This window comes from Lipophrys pholis (genome assembly GCF_963383615.2).
Source record: "Lipophrys pholis genome assembly, chromosome: 1".
NCBI lineage: Eukaryota > Metazoa > Chordata > Actinopteri > Blenniiformes > Blenniidae > Lipophrys > Lipophrys pholis.
Window position 1 is genome coordinate 35,820,485 of NC_137635.1, and position 21,283 is coordinate 35,841,767.

Below are 21,283 nucleotides of genomic sequence, written 5' to 3' on the forward strand. Positions count from 1 at the left end.
CTGATTCGTCACGCTTACAGACTGCGCCAAGAATAATTGAATTGTTACTGTTACTTTTGTTATGCAAAATCATAATTATGGTCTTCATAATTTGGACCGATAGTTACCAAAAAAATGACACAAATGATATTCTTGGACAGATCAACAAATTTAACACTTTTTGTAATCTATAACCACTTTTACAATATGATGCATGACAAAAAACCAAAATACAGAAAAGCACACCAGTCATCTATTTTCTTCCTTTATATCTGGAGGCATATTGGGTTAATTTTTTTTATCCCTAGTGTGGAGTAGGAAGGGCACAGGGAGCAGCCAAATACACATATTGTTCAAGGTGCAGTACATTGAACAGCTCACCAGGGGTGGAAAATGACTAACGGGTTGAACTGATATTTTTAGGCCTGCTGTTAGAGATGCAATAATGCAGCACTGTTATGCCTAAAGTGACATTATACATCACCCTTCAGTCACCGAGAGGACAAACAGCATGTCAATAAGTCAAAATCAATAGGACATTAGCCTATATACGTCTTGACAAACGATGGAAACAAAAGATTGGAAGTGAATAGTGAAAACTCAAGCTTAGCACAAATGTGTCTGATTGTAATCTCTCATGAGCTGAAAACAAAACACAATTTAATTTATATAAAAACATCAAGTATGTCAAAAAATAATTAGCAGTTTAGCCCTTGATGGAGTGCAGTTCAAGGGGATCTATCAGCTACAGTTCCCCTTTGTCACACTTGAAACGAGGGCCGCGTAAAGCCACTGTACGTGATGTTTTATTCAAGCCATAGACCGCATTCCAATTCCAAATGATGAGAATATTGTGCTGATAAAACAGAATAGGAGAACATTTTGTTGTTTAACAAGCTCTTTATCACTTTTTCCATCTGTGAATGCACTTTGATCTTTCCAGCCTCCAAATTCACTCTGAAGAAAGTAGGAGCCTCGAAAACAGAATAATGTAATACATTTAGTTGTTTTAACAAGTTGGGAACAATCTTTATTTTTTTTTTGGGTGGCGGGGAGTACAAGTAAATCTCACTCTAGAGATGCCCTGAAATACTTGTAAGCATACATTATTAAAATCAACTGTGATTGTTCTCAAAAATGTTATTTTTTTTGTTATTGTGTCAGAGTTGAGTCAAATTCCCCATGCGATACATGACTTTTTTAACAGTTCCCTTTTTACTGCTTTGATCAGCAAAGGGATTTCAAAGCAAAGCACGAAATGTGACGAGTCGTTACCCATCGAGGTGTTGGAGACAGACTTCTGTCTCGGCAATGAAAAACATCGTTATCACATACATAAACAGTCCTCGCTTGGAGTTAGGAATTACAACCATGTACAGCATAACAAAAGAAACTTCAGAGTGTTTCTTCAGGAGAAATGTTTGAACTTTTGAAATAAGCCTTTAGCGAGCATACACAATGAGGTTTTAAAACTATTTTCTAAAATTGTTTTCACACACCATGTATATTATTTTTTACGTTGTTTTGTTGTCTCCGCGGATGACAACTCGGAGCATATGAACGCTTGTATATTTACACAAGAACAGTTCAAAGAAGTCAATATTTCTGTTGCATGGCTTTCTTTTGCTGTTGTGGAATATCATCTGTACTTAAAAAAAAAAAAAAAGAACAGCTCTAATTTCTTTCTTTTTTTTAAAGGTCTGTCTGTCTGTCTGTCTGTCGGAACCATGAAAATTACTTGAAGTTTTATTTGTTTCCTGTCAAGTTTTGTGAGATCAGATAGAGTTAATTTGAACAAACGTGAAATTGGTGTGAATTAAAGAAAATGGAACCGCAAAGAACCTCACTCCAAGTCTGAATATTTCATATAAAACTATTTCATTTTAGAATATTTCCCGTTGGATTTTAGCAGCTCGGGTGAAATATAGAACACTCCTCAAAAAGTATCAAGCCGATAAACCTTGATGTGGATTGAAGGCATTGCCTTAAACCTCATTTCCACTGCACAAAAAGTGCAGCGACAGAACCGAGCGGTACGGAGCAGTACGGCAAAGCGTAACCAGAGCCAAGTCTGGTGCGTGTTTCCTCCACAGAAAGTACGGTTAAAATGTGGGCGGGGTTGTGAGCGCCGCAAATATGTGACATTGCAGCAGTAATCTCAGCCCGGGGCGGCAGATCTGGATAGCCTCGTGTCACCGGTGATGTGACAGCAGCAACCTCTGAGTTGGTTCTAAGAGAGCGAAAGCTGGCCGGCCACGGTGACGTCTCCCCGGCCAAGTGACACCGGAGCGCACTCCGGCGGCACAAAGCCGATCGGCGCCAGTCCGCAACTTGTGCGTTGGGGCCAAGAGAGTGGACGCGATACGAGGACCTACACTGGGCTCAGGGCAGCTCCAGTGTCCCGGTGCTCCGGAGCATTGTGTGTGGACGCAGTCCGAGTCTGATCGTCACGTTGCATCACATCCTGTTTCGAGTCGCCAGACCCCACACGGTAGCTCCAAGTCTGCATACACCGGCAGGTACCGGAACTCCGGCGTCGGGGAACCAGAGCTCTGGAGCTGGCCAGCGACGCAACATGACTCAACGAGCGGACTCTGTAGTGCACTGGAGCTGCTCCGAGCTGACAGACGGATGTTTGCGGTTGCCTCCGAGCTCCGATCTCACTTTGGTTACGGCTGTAGCGCCTGCGCCCGAGTCTCGGCTTCCGTCCCTGCCTTGCGTCTGCCCTTTCGGGACCAATGTAAAAGTTGAGCTGCAAAAAAAACAACCCCGAACCAACCAGCTGAATATGTTAACAACAGAGGATTCATACAGCCGACATATTAAAATATAGAGGGCATGTAGTAAATCAGTGACCAATCAGCAGACGGCTCCTCCAAACCTGACCGTTCAATTGTCCTGAGAACCCCAATAGAAGGGCGACGGAAAAGCGTCAACCTTTGGAGCGGTTATTTCGGTACCATCAACAATTCTTGCCATGTAATCCATTCCATTCCTGCATTGTTTGTGCGTTGGAAACGGTGCTTTAGCGTGTAGTTTTGGTAAATGTGCGTTATGTCGGTGCATTTGACTGGAGTTGGCTCCAGGAAGTGGTGACATGTGGAAAGGGACAACGATACCACAGACATTCAGATGGTGTTTGTTCTGAGTGCATCTGTTCATATCTAAAAAATGTATTTCATCTTTGTTTATGCCCCTTTTGGGGCTGAGGAAGAAAATGGGCAGAATGAAACATTTTTAATTTTACCTGTTTTCTTGGAAAGTCATTTACCAGAGTGTCATGATTGATTATGGGTGCAGGAGGTACTCTCACATTTGAAGCGGGAGAAGTGTCTTCCTTGTTTTGCATCCATTATTCAGCAGCCCGACTCTCCCCTGGGCAACACAGAGTAAGTTCTGAGACCTTCTAAATGAATCAAAAAGCTGGGCCTGTGCATCTCATGCCTGCTCTTCTTGGAATAATTTCTGAGCCTCGCCCACACACTCGAACCTCTCTGCTCTGCCCACTCCCTAAAATGATCCATGGACCAGCCGTGCAGCTTCAGCAATTGCATTATATTTTTCATATGATTCGTTTGCAGTTGAACCATTGTGCATGCGTGTGATTATGTGTGGGCTTGTCACCGGGACAGTGTGCATTAGAGTGAGTGAAAGTGTGTGTGGGCTGCAGGGCTACAGATTGCAGAGGTGCTATAGATAGCTTAAATCCAATCCTCTTTTTCTGCTGAAAGAGATACTGATGAAAACTGAGATGGGCTGTGACAATATGTGCGCCGCTCCTGCGCGACATTTAAAGAGGCAGCGGACGCTTCGACGTGCGGGGCTTCCCTTTCCCGCAGAGTCGCTCGACCTGGCCTGCCGATGTTTACTGGCTGTTTTCACCACCTTCTTTTTTCTGCTTCAGAGGCTGCGTGTGTGGGACATTCATACAATACAAAGGGACACGCAGTGCCTCTGGAGACCCGTGTTCCCACTTCATAACATACTGGCTTGATTAATGTGACTGCATAATAGATCAATGTGTGGATATCTGCCTGACGAGATGAATAATCTGAGCGCGAGTGACATAACGCCACACAAACAAAACCAGACTTTCAGTGCAGTCGCTGCTGCCCACATGACAGATGAAGCGCTCCAAGCTATTTAAGGCTGATCTGTACATTTCTTTCAGCCTGGCCAACCTAAATACAGTAATATTTTATGGCCAGGGTTCTAAAAGGTGGCAAAATAAGTGGGCGAAAAGCAGCAAAATAAAATGTGATACTTAGACGCTGGCTCTGTGCCTTTGTATCAAGCAATTTGGGAATGTAACAACTCGCAAGTGGAAAACAAGTTTGAGCGGAGAGACGTGACCTGAGAGTGCGATGAAACGGCAATTAAAGCAAGACGAGGCATTTAGCATTGTTTAGCAGCTGCACATGCATTTTTTTTTCTTTCTTCTCCGTCTTTATTGCTTTAGGAGTTATTTTAGAACATACCATGGACTTCCATTCGAAAGGGCTCCCCTGTATGAATCTGTTTTTAAGCTTTTCCAGTGCATGCTTAACAAAGGAGGAAGGTCAAAGCTACAGTATCTACATGTTGTGAGCTTTGTAAGTTTAACATCAGTCCTGTAATTGCGAGGAGGACTTGAAAAGGCTTTTAGCATTCAGATGTTGTCTGGGTTGGGGGGCATGTTAGATGAGTGATTATGAAATGTAAGAGCAGATCACTCACAGATCACCCGCCACAGACTGTGGCAAATCAACCATGTGAGATAATGGGTGCTTTTAACCCCTAAAAACATCCTTTTCATTAGGACATGTAAAAAAAACAAAAAAACGAACCCCAAAAAAACCTTTATTTCCAGAAGTTTTGCAAAAAGCACATTTAAATATTTGAACAGCTTAAAAAAACAACAACAACCTCGACACAAGAAGGATGAATGATCTGCAGGCCTGAGTGAGTGAGGCTGGTTGGAGAAGAGCAAAACTGTCGAGGGAAATTTAACTCAGTACTCAATTAGTCAAGGTTGGATGCCTGTGTGGGTGCGGCTGTGTTGGATCAGAATCATGATGAAATGTTTGAGGATTGTTAGTTAGCAGTCAGTATGGAGCATAACTAACATTGCCCCAGTCACATTAACCATTGCCTGCTTCACCATGTTATTGTTATTAAACCTTGCTCACGTGGTTCCATAAAATCATGTGAGCAGTTGATCCAGGATCTTGGAGAGATACATCCAATAGTCTCCTGCTTGTTCCGCAGTTTAGATCAGTTTCGTTTTAGTGGCGAGTTTAGCTGAAGGCTCAAATCTATCGCTTTCATTAGCAGCTTTCTGTCTGAAACGGGGGTTTTCTCATGTGGCTGCAGTGGAGTGAGTGAGTGAGTGAGTGAGTGTGTGTGTGTGTGTGTGTGTGTGTGTGTGTGTGGGAGGTTTGTTTCGGTCAAAGCAGAGCTGAGCAGCTGGATGGTCACCATGGCCGCTGTCTCCAGGGGAGTCCCAGTGAGCAGTGCACAGGCCCTCCAGAGATGGAGCTGTTTGACGAGCAGACACTCCGGGAAAAGAGAGTCCTGGATGGAAATACAACAGATTTTGTTTAAGGGATCAGATAATCAGTAGCATACGTCTTGACAAATCTCAGAAAATGGCATTATAGTTGTTTAATTTTTTTAATAAAAACATTCATTGTCTCTTCAAATTGAAAATTGATGATGGATGCCTTTCCTGCCTTAAAGTTTGAGAACCTGGTGCCTACATCATTTGCAGAATGACCTGCTACTGATCTGTAGACAATGCTGCACTGCCAAGCATGGGCTTGATGTTTGCACAGCTATTATGAGTGAGTGTAGATCTTAAGAAGGAGTTTTCATTTGAAGAAGGCTGAATTTATTTGATGGCTTTATTTGTCCTAAAAAAAAAAAAAGAAGAAAAATCTATTTTTACGTGTTGTCTGGCTCGGAAGCTTTGTTGGATCCTTGTATTACTGGACCTGATCTTAGAATAGGCTTAATTGAGGAGTACACTAAGGCTGCCTTCAATAGAGTCTGATATCAAATACAAATAAACCAAAGCACACCAACTGACTGAGTCACTTCCTTTCTATTCAACTACCGTGAGCAAGAAAATTGAGTGAATATGATTTCCTTTCGCCTGGCAGGTACTGACAGTTGACCTTTTCCATTAACAGTGGTGTATAAAAGCCCAGGGCCTGTGCTCTTCACTGGCCTCCTATTGAGCACGCGGAGAGCATGTTGTACATGTTACCCCTGAGTAACCCTCTAAAGCAAAGGTGAGGCCCCATCAATCATGGACGGCAAAGTCAAGGCCGACATTTCTCTCGGGAGCTGACGGCAGAACAAAAAGCTGATGCTTCACTGTTCTTTGTTAACAGGCTGCACTTATCAGAGCAGTGCCAGCATAGAGAATGCACATTACTTTCATCCCACTGTGATATTGGACATTCAACACTGTCTATCTCTTTATATTAGGATTAATTTTTTTTTTTAATGGGGCGGGGTGGGACAAACACCATTCGCCTGTAGAAATTATCGAGTGACCTTCTCTGCGTATCGCACAGTTCCACATGAGGTCTAAAACCTCTGGTTGAGAAGCATTTTCAGATGATCACAGTGCTTCGATGGCAAGGCAGCACAAATGAGCAGTATACTGCATGTGATCCGATTAGCGGCTGCCTTGAAACGCAGCCTCAGGCCTCAGGCCTAAGTGGATTTTGGGAAATCACGACCTCAGACAAGCTTTGCTTTAGTAAATAATGGCAGTGCCAAGTGTCTATTCATTAGACTAATCACTGATCTAATCACTTCTCATTTAGGCAGGGAATGTTATTCAGGCTTTGGGACAAGGCAGATAAGTGTGAAAAACACTAATATAAACTGAGTCTATTAAGTCTTGACGTCTGGAGTAATGGATCAAAGTTAAGTTCAGTATTTACCTCTGGGGGTGTCTGGCAGTCTTTTCCACTCGGTAGAAAGGACATGCAAATGAGAAAATACTGAGGGAAGTACCAACACAGTAAACAAACAAACAAACAAACAAACAAAATGCAGTACTGCAGCAGATTCCGGATGCATAAAATCTTTCGGTTCAAAAATCTGAAAATTGTTAGGCTGTAACTATGGTGATGTGATTTTATGTGAAATTATAATCCCTAGCTCACCTGTTCAAAAGCTGTCTGCTGCTTCTGTTGCTTCTTTTGTTATTGGCGTTTAAATCTGTTTATTCCAAGAACCATCTAAATCAGAGCATGTTCCTCCATCTAACTTTAGCAGGTCTTCATGACTGAATCCAAAAGCTGAGTTAATGTCTTACATTTTATAAGACTTATACAGCTTTGATCAAATTATTAACACAATCCTGATCCAAGGAGAAAACAAAATGATGCTGGAATTACTTTGCAAGTTACTGTTTTGCAGTAACTTGTGAAGTGACTCCCCTACATTTTACAAATATCTTATAACTGTATGTTTTGTTTAGTTTTTTTGTAACAGTGTTGGTTTTCCTATTTTCAGTTTTCTTGATGACATTTTTAACTGATTAACTGATTGGATTACAGTTTTAACTTGCAAACCACTGTAACTGACAAGATGATCACACAACTCAGCCCCCTACAGAACAGAACTCAAGTATTGGATGAGTTGCTAAAACCATTGGCAGCAAAATATAACTTGTTTCTTTAAGTTTTTGCAATGTCAGAATCTGAACTCTAAATCTGAAAAAAAAATCACTTGTATCTTCCCCACTCCTGTAAGGAATTGTCAATGTGATGTTTGTTTGTTTTGTTCTGTTTTTGTTTTACTTAAATATACAGAAATATCATACAACTTCAGGATATGCTTTTCATTACATTTGTCAATTTTCCTCACGAAATCATGCTTATGAAATAAAATAAATAAATACATACAATAAAATAAATTCCAAATTCTAGATTATAATAATAAGAGGTGATTGGAGCTCAGCTGAGTCACTGGGAACCATTTTGAATGGTTTCAAAGTGATGGTTTGATATGTGATATTTCAGCCTGACAGTCACAAACCTGACATAATAAAAGTGTTTGCTACAGTCTCCTAAACATTTTCTCACTGTTTGAGAACTGATTTAAAAAATTTTTTTGGCGTGTTTGTATGTTAACATCAACAACTGATGGTCTCGTGTTCACAGCACAAGAGCTTTTTTTCTTTGGACTGAGTTTGGTTTTATTGTCACTGTTATCTTCAACCAGGAAATGTGCACATTTCATCTTCATCAAAACAAAAGTAGTTGTATTTGTGAGACCAAAATAGAAAAGTGAGCAAAACTGCGAACAATTTCGGTTATTCCTTGTTTTATTTTCCAATTTAATGCAGTTTAACGAACAAGACCTAAAATTTTACCCTAAACATTTCAGCCCCAGGACATCGAATACAAAAATTCTGCCTTTTTTTATTTATTTTTTTTATCAAACATATTTAGGGTGAGACCAAAACCTTGAATGGGGACTAATGCTAAGTTGGTGAACTTATTCTTATTTTTTAATGCCTTTATTTAATTTCTAACAACTCTAAGCAACATTTAAGAATGCGCCTGTCGGCTCGCTGACAATCGGCTGCTCAGTTACTTTGGTTATTAAATGAGCTGTCAGAAATGTTGAAATGCAACAATTATCAAACTAACCAGCCTACCAATTAGCTGGAGAAGCTTGTCATGTAGATTGAGAAGAAATGTGAACTCATTGTGTTATTGGACTTGGAAATGACACGTCCAAACACCCATGAGCAAATAACTTGTTTGAAGCTAATAATGGATTATGAAAACATGATGCCACGTGAGGGCTGTCCTTATTTAAAAAAAAAAAAAAAAAATTCAGTGCGTTTCACTGTGACAGTGTTGCAACAGCCCTGTGTTTGACACTCTGCCATTATCGGTGTGTCAAAAAGCCATCCACTCGTGTGAGCACAGCAGGGAGCGCCAACACTGTAGTTGGTCGCTGTTGTCTATTATTGGCCATTTTTAGAACGAATATGTGCCTGATGGAAAAATTGTGAGGTTTTTCTGTGAAATTTGAGCAAAAGTTTGCCTTAAATTGCTTTAAAAAAAAAAAAATATATATATATATATATATATAATAAAAAAAGTGTGACTACATCATTAAAAATAAGAGATGATTAAAAGCGCTCTAACTGCCTCAAGAGGACCGCGGCTCTCATCATCAGCTCTCACAGAGCAAAAAAGGAGAGGAGCAGAGGGAATTTTCCGGTGGATCTAAAAAAAAAAAAAAAGGCTTGGGCTTAATGAACACATGATTGAATCGTGGCCTTTGTGTTTACAGGAGAATGCCTTTGCCTCGACGGCTACATGAGGGACCCGGTCCACAAGCACCTCTGCATCCGCAGTGAGTGGGGGCCCAATCAGGGGTAAGTTATGATAAACACCTTGTGAGGGTTTGACTGCTCATTGTGATGCCGGAGTGAAACAGTGGAGCAACAAAAGAAGCTTCCTACACATGAATTCAAATATTCTTCAGGTGGTTTCAGATGTTAACAAATTGCCAACACAAAGTACATTATAAATATTGTAAATCGTGAAGCAGAACCTAATTTACATGTTCATTAGTAGATCATTTTATGTCTGAAGCATCACTAACAAAACAGGAGATGACACAAATCAAACCGTCTAATCTCATCAAAACATGTGGTTCTAATAAGTGTCTTCTTGTAGACCAAATTTAAACATACCAATCATTTACATTGTACTTGATACACTGTGTACAGAAGAATCCCTTTGTTTGCAGAATGGAGCCAAAACCCCCGGTAAGCCACTACAATGTGTACTCGCACAGCGATGAATACAAACCTATTGATAGCAGCACACATTCACATGTCAACATATTTATGCCGAGCATATCCACAGTTATTCAAACATCAGTATGAAGGAGTGATGAGTTTGTTTATTTGGGTGATTTTTTTTATTTCATTTCATTTACATCATGTGCTCGATATAATTCAGTTCCTCCGGTCTTCTGATCCTCTGAAGATTTTTGGCACGCTGTGAAGCATGGATGAAGATTGTTCGGGTTTTTCTTTTCTGTTTTACTCCCCAGGTTGTAGCTGATTCAATTCCCTTGAATGTAGTGATATAGAGCCAAATCAGAACCTTCCAGTGTTGGAAAAGGAAAAATAAATAAAAAATCCAACATTTCTATTACAGGTAGCACAGCACTTCCTGCCTGGTTTCAACAATCGCCTACATGCTCAGGAAAGCATCCATCAGGTCTCTTTCCAGCAGCTTCCATCTGCAGAACAGAGCAGCACAATTTCGGCTCCTGCACCAATAAATAAAACACACAGCAGCAAAGAGAAACAAAATGCAGCCTTATACATGACATGCACTCCTACGCAAGCAAAGCGAGACAGCATTACTGAATCGATGGAGACGACAATAAATCACCAGTCCTTCATGCACGTGGTGCAGTGGGATTTTTCTGTGTGCATCTACCATGTTAATCCCAACACCCCCACACCCCCAACCCCCCACCACCCGAGTGCTCTAGCACTTTCCCCACAATCCAAAGACATGTGGTATTTGTTAGTGTGTGGACTAATGATTGTCTGTCTCTATATGATTGGGTGTCAGGGTGTCCCCTGTTCTTTGCGCTTTGTCAGCCGAGTTCAGCTCCAGCTACCGGGGCTCTCACATAAATTAAGTATGTATGATGGATTAATTCATGGTATACGAGGGAAATCTTTCGCAGAGGTACAGCTCCTGTTATTAATACAACCTATCTATAATAGTTTGACCTTTGTGTTAAGTCAATGGGTGTCCCAAAAGCAGAAATCCTTGCCGCCCATACTAGGACTCCAAAGACGGACTTTCAGCACTATCAATAAATCACCTTTTAATGAATTAATAAATGTATGAGGGCTTCATCATGCCTTTTTCATCCACTCATCTCTTTGGACACAAGGTCACTTGTTCAATAACGATTCCAAGTCATGATTTGATATCTTTTGGCTTTAAAATTGCTGCTTCAGTCCCCTTCCCAGGAAGATGTATAAATGCTTAATTGGGTTCACATCTGCTTGTTTTAAAAGACCTTGACATTTGGCTAACACCGCTGCCACAGTGCCAGCCACTGTGTGACCACTCAGAATGTATTGTCCAAGTGCCATTCTCACCGAAAACACAAGTCGCTTCAGATGGAAAGGTGTTGACCCACAGGGCAGGTCCCTCTCTGACCGCAGCAGAGGGTGCACTGAACTCTTTTGTTGTCCATCACCTTGACAGGCAGGGTCGTAAAAATTCTGTCAGAGTATTTTGTTGCCGTCCATCCATCCCTCATACCTGATTTATCCAAATTGGGGTCGAGAGGAGCTGGAGCGAAATCCAGCTGAGACACGGTGAAAGGGCACACGCCGGACAAATCCTCAGTTTATTACACACAGAGATCCGTCCGTCCATCCGTCCGTCCGTCCATCCATCCATCCATCCATCCATCCATCCATCCATCCATCCATCCATCCATCCATCCATCCATCCATCCATCCATCCATCCATCCATCCATCCATCCATCCATCCATCCATCCATCCATAACATACATAACATACATAACATACATAACATACTGATAGATCATCTGGGACCAATACATGGCGCTGTGAGACAGCACATGCTGCGAACAACATCCAGTAAAGCACAGACACAGTAAAAATATGTAAACTGTAGAAAATGAAAACAGAGCGGCAGGAAGAGGGTTCAGCTAATTCACAGAGGGGTCACTGAACAGCAGCTGCTGGTTGAGGTTTATCAACGGTGCAGTTTCATCTTTGCACCAAAGAAATCTTTTCAACACCACCTCTGTGCAACAGTTACCTGCAAAATTTGTATTGTTGTCTTCATAATGATAATATAAACTTTATTTACTGCATATAGCAGATTTTTTTTTTAAAAAGGAGACAAACTATACAAGGAAGTGGAAAGAAGAAAACACATTAATAATGAAAGATGTGATGAGATGATCCTAACTAATTTATAACCGCTCATGTATATACTTGCTGTGTGTAATTGGCCATCATGAATCCATATTGCAATTCGAAGTGCAAAAGCGTTCTATTATGTGCAGTTTTCATTCTGATTTGTTAGTCTGATATTGTTCATGAACTTGTCCAACACTAACATCTGAATATTTATTTCGAAACAATGTGCCCACTTGAATTCTGGTTGTCATGTTACTTCGAAGCTCATTAAACTGCAGTTTTTTTTTGTTTGTTTTTTTTCCTTCCTTTTTCAATAACACCTTAATTAAAGGCAGCCGGCAGAGTGCCACAAGAATAATGAGTCTTTTACAGACATTGATTGACCCGAGCCATCTCGACGCTACAGCTACGTGATTAAACAACTTTCATACTTTCTTGTGTAACAGCTGTCCTTAAAGACATCAGCAAACGCCTTGTGACTGACATAAAGAAAAAAACTCCAGCTGCCACCCTGGATAAGTATGATAGTTAGATAATTACACTATAAATTGGAGTTCAAGGATTATTTCATTGGGGGGAAAAAATCCAGAAGTAATTAAGGTTTTTATTTACTGGCTTAGTTTATATTGTTTCATAATCACTATTCCATTCATATGTCAATTATTTTATAGTGTTTTATGTTTTTACTGGAAATTCAGTCATATGACATTAACACATTTGTCACATATGTAACCCCGGGACCAGGGGGTGCCCAACCCCGGTCCTCGAAGGCCCCTGTTCTTTATGTTTTAGTTCTCTCCCTGCTTCAGCATACCTGAATCTAATGATGATGTCATCACCAAGGTTGTGAAAAAGCCCAATAGCGAGCTCCTCATTGCAATCAGGGGTGTTGCAACTGGGAGAAAGCTGAACCATCCAGGACAGGGTCCCTCGAGGACCGAGGTTGGAGACCCCTGCCCGAGACACTTTCTGATGTATACTGTCCAAAACATTAAAAAGCTGTAAAAACACACTAAGCTTTGCTCACATGTACTTGTAATGTTTCCCCATACATACAAATGTAACACAAGTTTCTGTCAAGTATTGAAAGTTGACGTTAATATGTGAAGAAAGGGAGCAAAGAAAGGGATATACTCGCTCACTCATTGCTTTTTTTGTTCAATTCTACCATCAAATCAAAATAAATCCAGTTGATCTTTTTTAAGAGGGTTAATAAATGATTGAAATCTTTGTAAACTCTCCTATGTCACTCGATAATACTTCGTACTTTCAGCGAACAGTTTACTGGACTCATACTTCGGTGATGTTGCCCTGTGGAGTTTTTCTTAGTAAACAAAACAACTTAAGGTTGAGTGTAGTGCCGTTTGTTTTTTTTTTTTGTTTTTTTTTCCCTTCCAAAATATCTCTTCTATGTCCATGAGGTTTGGCAAAACTGTTCAGTGCATTTCCTTTCTTCCAAAAAAACCTTCTTCAAAGACCTCGGGGATGTGTGAAGTGCTACAAAGAGGGGCCACACTTGAAAAAAAACCAAAACATCACTCCATAGCATTATCTGTGGCTAAAAACTCCTCGGGGTAGCTTTTTAAGGAATTTCAGATTAAATAACAACCCCCCCCCCCCAACTCCTCTCAGACTTCTTTATGTGTTGTGGACTGGCACAGGGATCTACTACCATATATAATCTCTTTATCCACAAAGTGAGGGTGAATGTGATAAAAGCCAGAGCAACTAGAAGAGGACAGATGAATTCTTAACCTGTACCACCATTGGCTCGGCTCAACATATCCCATGTCTGAAATATGAGTATTCTCCCCATTTTTGGCCGACAGTTGGAAAAGTTTTGTGCTCGTTCGCCCAATTGTGCACCTCTGAATCTCATCCTACTGACGCCCCCCCCCCGTTCCCTGTCACAGTGTAACGGAGTGGGCACCCTGGAGTGAATTAAATGTTTAATGACCACGGCCTCTTCCTCAATGTTCTTTTTGCTTACAGTCGTGTAGGAGTTTGCTCAGAATGACATCGGGCCCCTGTCACTTCCCCTCCATACGCTCTCACTCGGCAGACTGTTTAGTCCCCCAACTGCCACTCCCCATTAATCTCCATCATTCCCCCACTCTCACTTCTGCCTCTTGGCATCAGTCTTGTCCGCTCAGTGTGCCTCAGTCCCTCTCCTTCTCTCGTTCTCTCTCTCTCTCTCTCTCCATCCCTCTCCATCTTCTCTCCATCATCTTCTGTGTCTCCCTCCCACTCTGTGTCTCTTTCTGCAGCTCGGTCTCATCCTGTCACCCTCTCTTATCCCCTGTCCTGGTAAATAGATATGAGCCAAAATCACCCTGCATGTCAGCTGCCTCCGAACACATTTTTCAATGAGTGTGTTTGCACACAGAACACATTGTAATGCCGCTTGTGACTTTCGGGGCTCCGGAACAACGGGCGTGACTGCACGTTAGACACCAAAACATGACTCCCGATTTTTCGGGGGGTTTAAATTAGGAGGACGGGAACGCTGAAAAATTTAACGCTTCTCCGCCTTTGATTTTTAACACAGTGTTATTCTCTCTCCACTTTTTTTGTCTATTTCTCTGATCTGTTCTTTTTTTTCATGGCAGTCCCTGGCCTTACACCATCTTCCAGCGCGGGTTTGATCTTGTGATGGGAGAACAACCCTCTGATCGCATTTTCAGGTGAGGAGAACTTTACAGAACTTTGTTTCATCCCTCCATATTTTTCATGGCGCTGCCGTCAAATACTGTGTTCGGATTCTGGTACGACGGCTTTGATTGTCTCTCTCCCTCAAGATTATCGGAGGAATGTGAGATTTGATTGCAGAATGTATTTTGTCGCTCAGGCTGACAGTTTGAAAGATGCCGTGTAAAATAGTTAGAAGTTACATCTTCATCTTGGAAAAACACAACTACTTTTTTCTCCCTAAGGTCATTTAATTATTACATTTTATGGTTCACAGTTCTATCAACACAGTTTCATCACAAGAAGGTCAAAACCTACAACATATCAACTTTAACTTCCCAAACCATTTACTATGCGTTATGACATAAAACCTTTAAGCACATATTGATGATATTGTTAACATAATAGTGGATGTATTTACAGAGCATAAACAAAGTGAAGAGAGTGAATGCTGGACATTTGACTGGAAAAAAAGTGATTTTAAGATGAATTACTTTTGCTCTGTAACCAATGATATTTGAGCGTTGGATCATGTTTGTAGTTTTAATCGATCAAGGTATTTGTGTTATGCGTTCAAACACAAAGTTGGGTTAACACCATAGTATCGTGTGGTGACAGAATTACAGAGGACAGATTTTTTACTCCTTATTGCTGCCACTGTCAGAATCAGTCTGTGTGTTAGCAGAAATCTGGTAACACAATACAGTTGATCTTATTTTAGATACTCATACAAACAATGCAAACGCACTACACCCTACATATTTTGTTACAATCAAAACAAAAAAAATTACTTGTTTGTTTCAGTTTCAAGCCAACAAAATGTACATGTTTTTTTACAACTCTAACAATAGAGAAGAGTAGCTTTCATCTCACAAAAAAAAACTACGAAAAAAAACAACAACTTAGTACTTTCCATGTCTTGCTTGCTGACCATATTGTGGTCCATCTACTGCCTTTGGCCAAAGCTGGGCTCCCAGTATTAACACATCTGGCTATTAAGTAACCAAATGGCAGAATTGAAAAATGCAAAAACTGTGGTGGAGTATCCATCAACTAATTATACATTTTGTATGTAATTTCACAGGGTAATTCTGAATTGGTGTTTATGAAATCTAGAAAGTTGGAAAAATTTCCAAAAAGCAGCAGCTTTGGGCCCATAAGCCAGTCGCGATACTGTTTCCCAGTATGACTGTCCAAAACACGATGAGATTCACCAGGATTTCACATTGTATCATGAGCTTCTCAGTACTGTCAAAAAATATGGTATTATTGAAGAACTGCTGGATTTTGAAGGTTGAAATTGTTAAAAAAAAAAAAAAGAGAGAGAGATAGAGTTAGAGAGACAGAGGCAGAATCACTGACTCATTGCACATTTTTGACAATTCTACAGACCTAATAATAAAATCCAGTCAATCTTGAAGTAAAAGGCTGATTAGGTGATGGAAGGTAGGTTGATGAGGGTGAAAGTGGTTTATCCTGTCCATTACCTGGGCCTTAAAACCAAAACTAGGAGCGAGAAGGCATTCAAACATAACTGCAAAAGTTTCACTTCCTGTATTTTTTCATCATGAATAGAACATACACACACACACACACACATATATATATATATATACATTTTATAGTTCATTTGAGCCTCAGAGTATCAAGTTAACTAACAGAAAAGTTCTTCACAAAGTGCTTAAGGGCACAAGTTTATTTATTCATGCATTTTTAATATATATATTTACTTATTTATTGTGTTCAGGAACAATTAGCGTGAGCTTTTTTTTTCACAGAAAATATATCCTACATCCTTAGAAGTTTGCTTTAAGCAGCAGATATAAGACTGCAGAACCTGTGTCCGTGTTTACTTTTCATATTCAGACATGCCTGCCTGCCAGCAATGTACCAAACACGTTTTCATCAAGTTCCCAAACTTAGAAAAGAGAAGAGCTAACAAAGTAAATGCCCTTCTGCCTTCATCTCAAGTCTCTGACTCCTACCATGACGGCAGAATAGCAAAAACAACAAAACATTGTCTGTGCTTCTGCTTGTAACACAAAGAAAACCTATAAAGTTCAGATCCTCTTGTGGCGGTGTTGGAAGCAGACAGAGGAGGCTTGCATCATACTAATTTCTCCAGGAACTGCTTTGATACGAGGCCTTCCCTGCTAGCAAGTCTTCTGTAGCAAATCCCTTTCCTCCTGCACAGCTTCCCACTCGACCATCCATCCTTCTCTGTTTTTAGTTTTTAATTTCACTCCAGACAGTGTGTGGGGGGGGGGGGGGGGGAGACCTTGAAATTCAGTGAGCACATAGAGAGCTCTTTGGCATCTTGTTTATTTAGCCAGACAAACTCATGAGTAACCGAGGCCATTGAAACTGCTGCGTTATGGAGAATAAAAGGAAACTGCAGGCGCAATAAGGCATAGGAAACGCACCTTTGTTGAAGGAGATAAAGACTGAGAGTCAGCATTCAAATGAAATGTTGGCCATTCGTACACTAGTAAAGACCAGCGGCGCCTCCAAGGACCACAAACATGTTTTCTTCTCAGCAACTGTTCTCTCCTGGGGGGCTCTTGGTGTTTTCCACCTCCGGTTTCTTTTAGGGTGAACCAGATAAGTCATATAGCAGCACAGAACTCCCCAGTCGTCCATTATAAAGCAGAGCTTGTTAAGTGGCTGCTAATTTGTCCTGTTGTCACCCATATACGTCACGCAGCATCACAGGGAGTTTCAGCGTGCCCGCTGTACGCAGTCCCACAAGAGCTGGAGAAGGGAGAGGTGGCAACAGCTTCCTCTCAACTAATGTAGGAATATTACCATTTTAACGAGCTCCCACCAAAAGTCCCTATGGCTCAGTATTTTACCATAAATGGAGGACAACATCACTTTGAGACTTTCAAATGTTTGACGCTGAAACATAGGGAATAATTGGGTGGATATAATTAAGTGTTGAGTTTCTCCAGTGTTTTAATCATTCTGCTCTCAATGTGACTGGTAACGCATGCTTTCCCACAGTTCACTGCCCTTTCCTTACGCTAATTTAGCATTGTATTAAATGCAAATTGAACAATTGTAAAGGAGGAAATATGATTAGTCGGCATAAAAAAAAAAAAGTTGTTAACTGTTTAATCAACAAGTCCTTTTCTTTTGTATTACAAGTATGCATGCATTAATCATCGGCACTAATAATGCATGTGATGTTAATCAGCATGCACTGTTTAACTTAAAGTTAGAAGTATTACATTTCATCTGCAGTGTTTAAAGATTGATGATATTCATTGACTCACAAATAAAGGATTGCTTTAAAGCCCTCGTACCAGACATCTGTTGTTTACAGATTTATAGCCGTGTTTTATCTCAGGGGAAACTCTTATTGGCCCTTTTTTTCGCCCGGGCTCCTCATTCGGTATGCATTGCATTCATTAAAACAGTGCGTCCTTCTGCTCAAAGAAAGAGGGGATGCAAAAAGGATATCTTTGCTGAAAGGTAAAATGACTAACCTCCAACCAATTTGATGCCATTATTCAGAATCGGTGATGCAGGGAAGACATTCATCTTCGAAATGTAGTCATTTCAATGCAACATGGTGGTTGTTTTTTGGACTGAGAGAAGCTTAGTCATCGGCGGCCTTTTTTGTAATTTGCGAAAATAGCCTTGATGATGTTATAAAGGCTCTATTTATTTTACTTTGGGAATTCAAACTGCAAGAAAGAGCCCTTTATAAACTCGGGATGGGCAGTTTGAAAGCTCTGGGTATCATTAGAAAGGTCCAATGAAAGATGCTTTCAAGTTGCATCCGGGGAACTTTGGCTACAAGGAGAACATTTGATGATTCACGGGCTGATTTTAAGCAAAGCAACCTTTCTACCTCTTATTTTTAATTTCAACATTTGTTCTTCTGTGTGTTGGTGCAAGTTCCTCAGTTGACTGTAATGCGTTAATTAAGCAATGGAAATGAAGTCTAGTGGCATCCATTTAACCTTGGTCTACCCCCCCCCCCACCCAAAAAAAAAATAAAACCCAATAATAATAATAATTCTTGTTATTGATGCAAACATTTTCTAAAATCTCTTGAACAAAAGCTGGAACTTTGTCCTGAGATGAAAAAACTGCAAACCTTTTCACTAACGTCACCCTATTATTTCAAAATAAACTCCAACCATCAATAAAAGCTGCTTTTTTTTGCAGTGCAAAAACCACAAATGTGACCAAATAAGCCCCAACAGGTTTAATAAGGCTTGTACTCATACAAATACATAGTGATAAAATGGGGATCGAAATTCCATCCTCAAAGGTAATTGAGTCTGAAAATAGTTTAAACCTAAATAGTGTTCACATTTTAGTAATCAACTGCAAATTGTTTCATTCGGAACTGAATAGCGAAACCTTGATTGCATATCGAAACAGGAAAAGATTATACTTTGGGTTTCAAAAGATGTAGTTTGTATGGTAATGGGGTGGTTATTAATCGTAGTCACGCTTAAACCAAAAGTTGTGGTTTTTTTCTATTCCCCTTGTTATGCGCCAATAATGTTTTGTTTTTTTCTTTCTTTCTTTCTTTTTTTAGTTTGGCCTTGGCTTTGCAGGTGTTTTGTACAATTCAAAACTGATTTCTAATGAAGATGAGAATGTCCAAGCATCGTCATAAAGCACATTGAGGACAATCACTTACAGAGTCAATTTATTAAGAAATACACTTGCAGTGATTTGAGTTTGTCATTGCGTTTTTGTCTATCCTTATAGAAATAAGTTTTTACTTGAATGCAATTTTCCAACACTTCAGAGAGGTTTCATTATTACACATAAAGGAAAGTTGCTGAAGAAGCTGCTCTGCAGGTTTACAATTGACTTGTGCTCAATTCAAGAAGTGTAGCCAATTAAGCTAAACATTATATTTCAGGTTAGACTTGAACATATTTTTGACTTTTAAGCTACAGAAACATGTGAAAAATTTCATTTGCATGATATACTTCAAAGTACCTATTATTTTCTGGATAAAATGTCCCTGTCTAATTTTTGAATTGTTTGCTTTGTTGGTTTTTGTCAAATGTTTTACGATTTAATTCTTGCTATTTGCTTTTAATTATTCCAAAATATACATTTTTTTTAAAGCCTAAAATGTCTCCCTTTACTGGTGTCATGTAACCTTTTGTGTCCTCCTGCAGGTTCACGTACACTTTAGGTGAAGGGATGTGGCTGCCGTTGAGTAAAAGCTTTGTCATCCCACCCGCCGAGCTCGCTATCAACCCTTCAGCCAAATGCAAGACAGACATGACCGTCATGGAGGACGCGGTAGATGTGAGGTGAGAGACTTTTACTGGAACCTCTTTTAGCGCAGCATTTCTTTCATCGATGTGACAATAGAAACTCCAGTGAAAGAAATCAAAGATTTCATATGGCGGCAAAGAAAAGTTGGCTATAGCTGACCGACGGACGGTACCTGAGGAAGTTTCTTTTCACAGCGGCTCTGAAATATCACCCAGACTTTCTGCTCATTATTTTCATTGGAAGCTTTCCCAGGAAGGGAAAAAATAAAAATTAAAAAAATTTAAGTTTTTTTTAAGAATATTTGTTATAATAATCAACCGTCTTCCACCAGATTGTAATTATTGATGTTTAACACACTCCCACTGCTTTGAATTCTCTCTTAATCAGCACTTTATTTACTATTGTTGCAGTGAGTTTTAATCAGCCTCTGGAGGTTGATGCAGAGGTCTTAGGCTTTATGATTCAGAAGACAGTAAAATCCCTTGCTCCACCGCAAAATCAATCGAGAGCCAGGAAAAAAAAAGATGTGAGCAAAGAAAGAAAAAAAAAGAAAAAAAGGCAGAATTACTTGGATCACTTGATTCAAATCAGGAGCCTTTGTGAATGTTAAATGATTCATAAGTTTCAGGCACAATTGGCTGTGTGTGTAATGACAGTGTTTGTGTTTGAGCTGCAGAGAGAGCTTGTCATCGTCACCGAGCCAAAACAATGCTGCAGATTTAAACTGGACCCAACTGACAGCAGTGACCCAAAACTTTATTTGTGATTTCGCTTTGATCACAATAGAGCTTAAAGACTTAAAGGGATTCACTTGTGCTGTTTTTTTTTTTGTCTAAAACTATGTTGACCACTGTGCTAACTAATGGGGATCCTGAAACAATAAACAATAAATAAATTTGACAGAGTTCTGCTAAAGCAAATAGTATATATTGGTATATTTATGGAAAACCTTCTGTGAATGTTTAGTCAGTCATCATTACTACAGTAATTATCAAACTCCAAACCCTTTAGTGTCGAGGTGGGTATCGTCAGATCTGAGTGAGTGTTCCTGCCATGTCGGGAAATCTTTGGCCTCATAAGATTTGAAGAGATTTGAACAGACCGCTTCTGTTGGTTCATCTGCTTAACTGACTTTGCTCATTAGTCGTCAGCATTATGAATCACCAAGGGAGTTAACGTGACTTCAGTTGTTTTGACAGCATTATGTTGTTGGATGAAGCCTGTGTGAACAGGATTAGTTTGCAAAGGAGAGATACGGCCATGTAATTAGTAGCGGGGCTGGTCTTTTAGTGTATGCTGGAACGTGCCCTGTCAACAAGTTAGCGTGCACCGCCGTGTCAGGTCCTGTCCTCATTTGCCGGTGGCTGTTTGCCTTGTGAAAATTATGTCAGGTAACATTAGTCCT

General features: G+C 40.2%; 1 protein-coding gene across 3 annotated transcripts in view; it reads left to right on the forward strand.

Moving 5' to 3' along the window:
* The window catches only part of astn1 (astrotactin 1), a gene marked incomplete at its 3' end in the record, with an annotated part of 367,742 nt that overhangs the window by 124,127 nt on the left and 222,332 nt on the right, over positions 1 to 21,283 (forward strand). For all 3 annotated transcript variants that reach the window (XM_080461072.1, XM_080461073.1, XM_080461074.1), the window contains exons 9-11: positions 9,289 to 9,373; positions 14,544 to 14,618; positions 19,776 to 19,913. In XM_080461072.1, the coding sequence (XP_080317198.1) occupies positions 9,289 to 9,373; positions 14,544 to 14,618; positions 19,776 to 19,913 (298 nt within the window). The remainder of the gene's footprint in view (positions 1 to 9,288; positions 9,374 to 14,543; positions 14,619 to 19,775; positions 19,914 to 21,283) is intronic.